Source organism: Xenopus tropicalis, chromosome 2 (assembly GCF_000004195.4).
Source record: "Xenopus tropicalis strain Nigerian chromosome 2, UCB_Xtro_10.0, whole genome shotgun sequence".
NCBI lineage: Eukaryota > Metazoa > Chordata > Amphibia > Anura > Pipidae > Xenopus > Xenopus tropicalis.
The window spans coordinates 132014172-132025014 of record NC_030678.2 but is presented as its reverse complement, the minus strand read 5'-3'; the positions used below and the strand labels follow the sequence as shown (position 1 = coordinate 132025014).

The 10843-nt window shown below is 43.6% G+C and overlaps 1 protein-coding gene and 1 long non-coding RNA gene across 2 annotated transcripts; one reads left to right on the top strand and one right to left on the bottom strand.

Annotated features, from left to right (window-relative positions):
* Positions 1-330: 330 nt before the first annotated feature.
* pcdh8 (protocadherin 8) lies at positions 331-7210 on the bottom strand. The gene is made up of 3 exons (XM_002938040.5): positions 4634-7210; positions 4334-4541; positions 331-2534 (listed from the first exon to the last, which is right to left on the bottom strand). The coding sequence occupies exons 1-3, from the start codon at positions 7022-7024 to the stop codon at positions 2125-2127; spliced, it is 3009 nt and encodes a 1002-aa protein (XP_002938086.2). The 5' UTR covers positions 7025-7210; the 3' UTR covers positions 331-2124.
* Positions 6927-8951, top strand: LOC116408876. The gene is made up of 2 exons (XR_004221361.1): positions 6927-7009; positions 8402-8951. It is a non-coding gene; the product is annotated as an uncharacterized LOC116408876 (long non-coding RNA).
* Positions 8952-10843: the final 1892 nt, after the last annotated feature.

Sequence of the window (10843 nt, the reverse complement as noted above, 5' to 3'; positions counted from 1 at the left end):
ATGAATAGTTGCTTAGAACTGGCCATTTTATAACATAGTAAAAGTTGGCTTAGAGGTGAACCAACCCTCTAATTTTCACTTTCACAGTAGTTCCACTTTAAGATTTGGACCCATGTAGGTATTTATACATTTCTTTTTGACTAATGCAATGCAATATTTAATGCAATACCTACAACTTTTATGGCTATACTCATGTGCAATTTATATTTTTTGGACTGAGTGCTCCTTACAGTGGATTATATATATTTATATATATTTTTTCCTCCTACCACCAATATGATCTTAAGTAAACAGCAACCATTTTTCAGAAGAAAGACTGCAGTGAGGTCCTTCACAGAAGTCACAAATACTTTATTAGAGTGTTTTATGGTGACATTTTTCTGAAGTAAAAAGCAGTTAAATAACATTTTCAATGAACCACAAGTGCATAAACTACAAGTCACACTTTTGCAAGTCAAGTCTTTGAGATAATTGTTCAAATGTACATTGAAACATATACATTTTGAGTGACTTAAGGTATACAGTTGTATTTACACCCATAGTTCCTTTGGCAATAGATTCCATTCTGAATATTTTTTAATATAAAAATAGAACATATTTTTGACTATTTACAAACATATTACAAGTACACAGTATTCATAGTTATAATCACTACCAAATGGCAAGCCATTATGTCAGCTAAGGGAATGAATGTGGTAAAAAAACTAAATACTGCACATTTCATAAAAATTATATAAACAGAAAAAAAAAACTATTTTTGTCTGGAAAACCCAAACGGCATCAGCCTGACAGGAATGTATCACTACAGTTTAATTTTTATTAAGGCACATTGGGAAGGATTTATTAACATTTTTGCCACATGCAAAAAACCACCCCTGGTCTGTACTAAAATTCCCTATAAAAGAATGCATTTGGAAAACATGAGACTTTTCTGTGTTTTCTGTCCAGCACCAGGGTAAGACCGATTCCTCCCTCTGTCTCAGCGTATGTATCAGTCTGTGTAATTGTACTAAATATGCACTGCTGCTTATGCAGGTACAAGAATACATCTATTATCCTAACAAATGGTGAAAATATATTAAATATATTACTATTTGCACTGCCCTGCTTTGGATCACAATGGAGACAGTGCTGCAGAGATTGTATTAGCTGAACTTACACCTCATACCGTAGGTTTAACAGGATTTCTTGTATGTATGAAACTAGAAGTGGGGAAATTCTGATAAAAAACTGTATTTTTGATCACAGACAAGACATTATTCTATAGAAATCAGTAGAATGACTTAATTGGAAAGATATTTCACCAAAATAACTCCACCTCTGTTTTCATACAGATTTACGATGTGTTCATGTGGATTGTGTAGCTAAGAGAAGAATCCATTGTCTATATGCCAGGTCAAAATATGGCTGTCTTAGCTAGAGAACTCCAAGTGCACAAGGGCCTTTACATGCAAATGTTGATGGAATGGTAACTTGCACCAAAGAGCAGAATAAAGCCACCAGCACATGAAATGATTTGAATCAGAACCATCTGGTCACTGAAAAACCACATTGCATGACCATAGACAAGCCATATCTGCTGATCAAATCAAGTGATCAGAACAGACATGGTCAGTCTGCAGATGATCTGACTGATCTGTGAGTGACTGGCAGACCAAAATGTTACATTTCCTGAGCTTAGCATATGTGGTGTTTACCTCTTTGTATATGTGTCAGAGAATTGTGGTCTGTTGTCATCAAAATAATACATTTTTTACATTGCCGTGCCAGGGGGAAAACTGTGACCAAAGTGTTCTATCAGCAGTCTGATCTGACACCCTTGTTTGACACAGGGCCCAGTTTACATTTCTCCATAATTCCAGTTGCATATGTGGTAGAATGTACACAAGTGGTTTTCCCAAGCCAAACATAAGAGCAAACCTAGTAATGCTGCACTGAAATTTCTGGCCCTTAGTACACTGTTGGTAAAAGTAGTAATAAAAAGGTTTTTCTTGCAGCTAACAATCTCCCTACTATAGTCAATAATTTAAACATTTGCACTCACAAAGCCTTATATACCCAACTCTGTAAGTCTGCATATTAGGGAAGTGTAAGTATCCATATTAGGGTTAGAGATAAATAAATTTAAAGTTCATCCTGCTCGCAGGTACTGTCATCTGGAGACATGTATCTTGTGGTCCCCGGGGACTTATACAAAGGCATTGTGATTTCCTGGAGGTCAGGGAGTCTACCAGGCCTTGGTGGGGAGATTAGATTTATTGTCCTGCTTTCATAGTCTTTTGGCAGTACTTTCTCATAGACGCTCTGAAGTCCCCCTGTTTTGGGAAGGTGTGCCTGAGCTGGAGAGGACTGGTAGTAGTTATCTCTGTGCAAAGGATCACGGGGCAGTGATGTGCTCTTGCAAAAGCTTGACACAGAGAGCTGTCCAGTGTGCACTGTGGGGGGATGAGAGTTTGGTGGTCTGCCACAAGATGGACTCCAGCAGCGATCTGAATGCCCCAGGATCTTGCACTCTGTTGTGCATGCCCATAATCCTGAAATAAAAAGATACAGATTTTTTCAGGCTGTTTGATGTTTACTTCATATAAATTGCTTCCAGTGTGATGCCCAGGTTGATGGAAACATTATATTTATAGTATATTATAAAATATAAACATAAGTATTACAGAAGGTATAACTTGATATATGAATAGACATTTGGGTAGGAAGGGATAGCTTCAGGTGTGCATGAATATTGCATTCTGTGTATGTGGCTATGGTGTCAGATAGTATTGTGGAATTACAATTTTTAGCATCTCTTTACCATCTCATCTTAGGGAGGAGAAGGACTACTGGAAGCAGTGTTCTGCAAATGTGCCATGTACTATAACCCTCTAAAGGCACATTATTCTCTCGGACAAGGAAGGGCAACAGGAGGCCTCTTGCACTACAAGCCACATAATCCCCCTGGCAACTTTTGGCTGGGTTGGAATACTGGGAGATGCCCTGCAACAAGAGCTGGGGGGGCCTCCAGTTTCTCATCTCTGCTTTAGAAACAATCACTTGACTGAGACTACAAAATGGCAGCTTCTGTGATTAGCTACAAGTGCAAATGATCAGAAATGATTTGCTTTTTGCTCCATTAGCAGTCTCTCATTCATATTGCAGCTAATACAATGCAAAATATTAAAAAATAAGAACTTCTGATAAATTGGCCTTGTTTTACATTTCCATTGCCATTACATTAAATGTTCCCTTCTCCCATGTGTCTACCTGCAGTATTGCTAGCGCAAGGCAAATAACTGCTATTTCTACCTGCTGGTTTACTATACAGCTGTGTGGCAGACATTAGGAATGTCTCTGTATTAATATAATATCACTATTTTAATAATGTACTAGTGAGTCTCTGAGATCGCTTTCACCTTTCCCTCTGTGACGCATTCTAAAATTCAGCTTAACCCAATAACCCAGTAAAAAATCCAGATAAGGAAAAAAAAAGATAACATTTCATTCTAAAATGGAATTTTTTGAATTTTTTGGAACATGGAATTTTTAAAAATGAAGGCTATATCAGGAAAAGCAATTTATGAGCAAATATACTGAGAAAAGTAGCCTACTGCCAATTAAAAAATACTGTCAACATGTGTTTATTGCATAATTTAGCTTTGTTCTTATGTGCAATGTAATTCTGCTTTAAGATTAGAGGGCACTAGGAGTACAGAAGTCACTTTGTGCATCACCTTGTACTGACCTTGGCCCTGGAGCAAAAAGATTTCTAAAAGTACCTTACAGGTGTAGGTGTGCCTGGGTATCCATACAGTATATCAATGGCAGGCAGAACTACAGTTTTATTAGGGGCTGGTGGTTACATGCATGGTACTGCTACAGAAAGCAGAATTCGGCAGAGCATTTATTTGCCCATAGATTTGAACTGGCGCCATGTTAATAGATCTGTGCAAGGTGTACAAAAGGTATTTACTGTGTAAATAAATATTAGGAAATATATATACAGAATATGTATAAACTGTTTAGCTGCATATTTAACAGATTTCCTTGGATACATAGATTATTTATCCCCTAATACAGTAATGAATCATTTCTGGCACCAATTCTACACGCAGTGGCTGTAGTATATACATATATACCTGCGACTGAGCGCTCTTGTTGCAATGCCTCGCCCAGCACAACACAAATTCTAACAGGATACTGGTAACTGTAGTTAATAAATCATCCATAGGTTCATATTTTACAACCACACAGAATGTCAAATGAATGGTATCATTCCCTCGCCAGCCCATTGTCAGCAGCCAGGGAAAGCCCATAGCCCCGGATTATTGTCGCACGGCAGTCTCACCTGTCTGCATGTGGTTAATGAGATCTTTTTTCAGTGCGTCTCCGCTGATATCAGAATCGCTATCATTGAAATCGCTGTCTCCTTTGCCACTGTCCTTTCCACTGAACTTCTCGGCCTCCCGCAGGGGGATAGTGTTGAACGAGTGCCCTTTCCAGACTGTTACAGTCGGACCAGTTTCCTTCCCGAAGACTGGAGCTGGGGTATAATTCTGTAGGGGGTAAAAAGTGATTAGAAGCTGGAAATGCCCCCTGATATTGCCCAGACCCCCCATTTAACCCAAAGCAATGCCCGGGCCCTCACCTCGCTGTTAGTGGTGCGCAGTCGCTTCTGGGGGTCGTACAGACAGGTGCCAAAGCTTTCCTCTGCGGTCGGAGCTTCAGGAGTCGGTGCTACTTCTGTGCCAGTAAAGGGCCTGGTATCAAACAAATTCCCCTGCTGACTACTAATAAGCCCCTCGTCATCGTCCTGCTCCCCTTTCTCCAGCTCGGAGATGTCCCTCGGGTTCTTGCTGTCGCCTTTATTCTCCTTCCTGCGTTTGTTGCAGGTAGTTGCAATAGTGATAATGGCCGCTAGGAGCAGGGTGCAACTCCCAGCCAGGACAATGATCACGATGAGGGGCACATCCCAGCGGGACACCTTTTCCTCCCAGGAACTTGGCTGCATGAGTTCGGGGTTTATTGGGGGGGTGGCCGAAGTGACCAGGAAAGTAATGGTGGCCGTGCTGGATAGAGGGGGCCTGCCGCTGTCACTCACACTCACTGTGACTCTGAACACATGTCCGACAGCTTCACTGACATCTGCAACGAGAAACACTTCCCCAGTGACTTTATTAATGGTGAACAGGTTTCTGCCGTCCTCTGTCAGGCTGTAGCTCAGCTCAGCGTTAACCCCTTCGTCGGCATCTTTAGCTTTAATCTGAGTGACCAAAAAGCCGTGTGGGGCTCTAGATGGGACCACGACTTCTGCCGAACCGTTGGACAGAGCCGGCTGGATGATAACAGGTGCATTATCATTCTGATCCACGATCTTCACCTTAATGATAGCGCTGCTTGTGAGCTGCGGGGACCCTCCGTCACTCGCCTGGATTCGCAGGTCTAGCTGCTTGAGGATCTCATGGTTAAAGGTTCTCAGCGCATAAACTGCGCCAGTTGCAGGGTCCAGCGATACGTAGGTTGAGATTGGGGCGCCCATCACTTCAGTCTCCACTAGTCTGTAAATAACTTTACCATTATGGCCAAAGTCCGGGTCTCTGGCCACTACGGTGGTGATATAAGCACCTGGGGCATTATTCTCCAGCACCGACACTTCGTACACTGGCTTTGCAAAAACAGGGGCATTGTCATTCTCGTCACTCACCCGAATGGTGTACTGCTTGACTGTTTTAAAAGGGGGAGAGCCCAGATCTTCTGCCACCACTGTCAGATTGTACTCGGATATCTTCTCCCTGTCCAGGGCAGAGGTGGTGACGATCATGTAGCTGTCCTCATAGGCTTGCTGCAGCCTGAAATGCTCATGCCCATACAGCGTGCAGTGAACTTGTCCGTTCTGCCCGGAGTCCCTGTCCGTGGTGCTGATCAGCGCTACAAAGCTCTCCCTGGCTGCCGCCTCGGTGATGTAGGCGACCCCGGCGCTGATGGAGGTGAGCGGTGTGATGGAGATGACCGGGGCGTTATCATTCACATCGATTACATGCACGATGACTTTACAGGTGGCTGCCAGGGGGTTGGGACCCATGTCCTGGGCTTGGACATCAAACTCGTACGTTTGCTTGCTCTCAAAGTCAACTTGACCTTCAAGAGTTAGGCGGCCAGATTTGGGGTCGATTTTAAACAACTGCCGCACCTCCTGAGGGACCTGCGGGCTGAAGCCATAGATGATTTCTCCATTGACACCTTCGTCGGGGTCAACTGCATTGAGGTCCAGCAACAGGTACCCCACGGGTGCGTCCTCCATCAGCTCCACCGTGACTGCGCTCCTCTCGAACACCGGGCTGTTGTCATTAAAGTCCAGGACTCGCACATTAACCATGGCAGTGCCGGAGCGGGACGGGCTCCCTCCATCCATGGCCAGCAGCTCCAGGGTATAGGCAGACTGACTTTCCCTGTCCAGCTCTTTCATCAGCACCAAGTCGGCGTACTTGACCCCATCCGCCCGGGTCTGCACATCGATGCTGAAGTGGCTATTCACTGAGATCTGAAAGCTCTGGATGGAATTGACCCCCACGTCTTCATCTGTGGCAATGTCCAAAGGGATCCTGGTGCCCACAGTGGCGCTCTCCGACACCTCCACAGGTATCTCTGCGCTGGGGAAGCGGGGGCTATTGTCATTGATGTCTCTCACCTCCACTTCCACATGTATTAGCTTGAACTGCTCCTTGGCCAGGCTCACCACATCCAGGGCCAGGGTGCAGTGAGGGGACTGCTTGCAGATGCGCTCCCGGTCTATCCTCTCCCCAATGCTCAGCTGCCCATCACTCTCCCGGACGTGGATAAGGGAATTGTTGAACTGCTTCATCAGTCGGAAAGTTCCCTCTCCCTCCAGATGCAGATCTTCCGCCAAAGTCCCTATCACTGTGCCAGGCTCGTCCTCCTCGTAAGTCCTATAGCGCACAGTCTTGCACCTACACACCGACACCAACATGCCCAAGCACAGCAGCCGGAGGGCACCCATACACAGGTAACGTCTTCCCATTTCTGAAAAGATGTTGTATAGTCTGTCTTTGCAACTTTTAGTGATATTCAGATTTTTGCTGTTTATAAGAAATATCTAGTAAGCAGGAGAGCTATTTTTCCCTCATAGCAGCTGCAAAATCATTGACCAAAATCGTTCTTCTGAGCAAAGCGTCCCTGTCGCTCTTCCCTTGTACAGAGTCTGTGCTTCTACGCGGGTCTGGCGACTCTCCTGAAGGGTTTTATAGGAGCAGACATGTAAATGAGCTCAGGAGCAGCCAATCACAGGACTCCTGTTGACTCTATCCTCTTGAATTCTTCCCATAGCCCAGAGTTAACTATTCAATTGCCTCAAAGTGTGCCATGTAAAAAGACCTGCAATGAATTGCCAAGCTGTTGAGCGACAAAAGGGTTATTCTAGAGAGCTATAGAGGGGGAACAAGTGAACAAGCAAAGTCTTTTATTGTTTGTCTTGAACAGTGGTAGTTTGGTGTTCATGTTAGAGAATACTCTCAAGCCTACAGAGAAACGCTAATGTTTAATTTTCTGTTATCGTGAATATTCTGTTATGTTGTATATCTGTAGTTATAAGGCAATTCAGCTCGACTTGCTGTGTTTTTTTGTTTTTTTTTAAAAAAAACCACAGCAAGTCCAGTTGATTTGACATATTACTACAGATATTCTATTGTGGTATATCTGCATGGTACAGCTGCCCGGACCAGCCTGATTTCACATCTGCAATAAAAGTGCCCTTGAGCATTAATGATGATAACAGTTGCCCCATAAACGAGACGGAAGGATTACTCTGTATTTATTTTCTACAAATCTGGGCGCACAATAGTCGTTCAGTCGCCTGAGATCTGCGGATCAGAGCTGCGATTTGCTATTCAAATGGTTGCGGGTTCCTTAGCATGCATGTCACTGCCCAAGTGGCCTGCTTAAGCCCCACACACTAGCAGGCCAAAAAAGAAGAGAATTAAATGTTCCAAATAGGATTTAGGGGAGGCTTGAGAGATTTGAAAGGGGTTTCAAAGATCAGACTGTATGAAAGGCTTATGAAGCGCTCGTTAGCGGGGGAATATAATAGCCTGGTAGGCTGTCCCACTGGAGACTCCTATGTCTGTATTATGTCTCTATGACAGGCACCTTGGAAGAAAGTTGAACAGTTTCCACAGAGGAATTGGGCTAAGATGAATATAATGAGCGAACGCCACATGTATCCATTCTGCGGCCCCATTCAGAGCCAATGAGCGCCATAACTCTTTCACTAAACGATGATGGGCGCTGAATGGGGCACAATGGGGCACAATGGGCTTCTCATATTAGAATGCATTTAGTGCGCTATTGCCCCTGATGCTCAGTTCCGCCTATTTAGCGGATTTGCTCTTTCTTCTAATAGGGGCTCTCTGGGAAGCAACACCACTCTCGTTCCTGAAGCACAAAACCCCAGCGGGGGGTTCAACCTGGCACCAACCGTGAGGGACTCAACCATCTGCCCCGCTAAATGCGAGAGGAGGAAGGAGAAGACCCCATAGAGACTGTGCTGGGACCCCCAAGCCGCACTCACTGCTCTCTACATGCAACGCGTGCAATCACATCGTGCTCCTCTATGGGGGGTCGATCAATTCATGGCCAACCTATTCCCATCCATACAGATATGATTGCCCCTCTGCCAGAAACCTAAACACAGAACAGTGTTGTAGGGATTTCTGTTTCTACCATCTACACAAATTATTATAATTATTATTAGTATCCTTCATATATACTCTGTCTGTCTGACTCTATCTCAGACTAACTGTATGACTATCTGCCAGCAGCAATATGTTACATAGTACCTGAATCTTCATTTAATTACCTTTCTGCTTATATCTCTGCCAATAATGCATTTACACTATCAATAAGAGACCTAAAATATAAGTAGCAGTAAAATAAAGCTACATTTGTTTATGCTTCTGAAATATTTCATTTCAGGTCAATAGTGACATTATCATTATAGTGTAACAGAATATCCAATCACTGATAACTATCCAGCTTTTGCTCCACAAGAACCCTGGATTAACATTCCAGCTTGTTATTTGGAGTGTGCCCAGGTTGCTGCTACTGGTCTGGCATTCTACCTTTGAAATACCTACCATTATGGTTTGCAAAGCAGCACAGAAAAGTATTGCAGAAAGTTTAGCCTCCCACAAAAGAGTCAAACTGCCATATAAATTCTGCAAATGATTAAATGCCCCCCTGCAGAAAGCAGCCAATAGAGCGAACCTACACAAAGAAAGTGCAGCCCTCCTGTGGTTATTTTATTTTCCTTTTACACATTCACATTCAGGTAGTTAAAAATTAACATTTTACATTTTTCTTTGTGTGGGAACCCCCCCAGATTTAGACAGTTTGTCTTCATGTGCAATATCATTGGAACCTATTATTGTCTCCCAAACCGCACTTAATGCAGAGAAGAGAGGCAGGGTTGGTGGGCAGCATATTTAAACTGATCACCTACTGGGCCGAACTGGGGCCAAAGATCAGATGAAACTGTGGTAGCACAGGACCCATAGGAAAAGAATATTTCCAACACACCAGTGAGGTTCTGTTCTAGTGGGATATGTATAACAGTTCTGAATGCCCCATACACAGGCTGATCAGTTGCATAGTGTGTGTGCAGGGGTTGAGTCTGCAGCTTTTATAAGCCTGTGCATGGCCAGCATTATAGCAACAGACCCACAGGGCCTACAATCTAAAGCAGGGATCCCCAACCTTTTTTTACCTGTGAGCAACATTTCAATGAAAAAAGGGTGGGGAGCAAAACAAGCACAAAATCTTTCCAAGTAGGTGACCAATAAGGACTTAGATTGGTCAATTAGTAGCCCAATGTGGACTGGCAGACTACTAGAGGTACTGTTTAGCAGTACAGATGGCCTTTATGCCTTCGAAACATGCCTCCAAATAAGAAATTCAAAAATGGGCACCAACTTTGAGGCCACTGGGATCAACATCAAAGGGGTTGGGGAGTAACATGTTGCTCAGGAGCCACTGGTTGGGGATCACTGATCTAAAGTAAGGGAGAAACTAGAATAATTAAAGTTAATGGAAACAGATTCCCTTGTTTTTTGTTAATTTGGTCATAAACCTCAAGATCTACTTGATTGGCCAGTTTACCAAGTAAGTATAAGGCACACACATGTCTGCAAGTGCAGTGAGCATAGTGCAATTTCCAGCACAATCTCCATGTTTTTTTTCCTCCAGTCCAACATTTTCCCTAGAGTTCTGGCATGAATGTGGTCACAAAAGGGTGAATTAATTGTGCTGCACCTACCGCAACTGCATCTTATTTGGTAGAATTCATGCAACTGTGCATGTGGTGCATCTCAAATCAGACATAATTGTGGTGAATATTTTGAACTCTGCCTGGTGTCATTTCTGGTTCTCAGTGTTCACGAGACACGTGGGCCTTTTTTGGTGCAACTAATCTGAGGTGATTGCAGTGACTGGCACCAAGTGACACTATACGGAAGTGCAAGGGGTGCATTTTGATTAAAGTACCTTTAATAAAAGTGCTTTTATGTACAACTGACTGCAGGGAACAGTGCAGGGGCCGCAGCTGCACGTGTGGACATACATGTGCCTTACATCGCTGCCCAATGAACCCAATTAATTAGGGTTTTGTACATCCGCAAGTGCAGTTCTAGTCATTTGCAAATAAAACCACTTTTATAAAGGTACTTGTGTCAGTTTGGGCAAAACAGATGTCACTGTGGCAGGTGCAGTGCAATTGCTTCAAGTGTGTCACCCCTTTGCACCTGCAACACCAGAATTCTCGAAAAAAAACCCCAAAGAAACGCTGAGT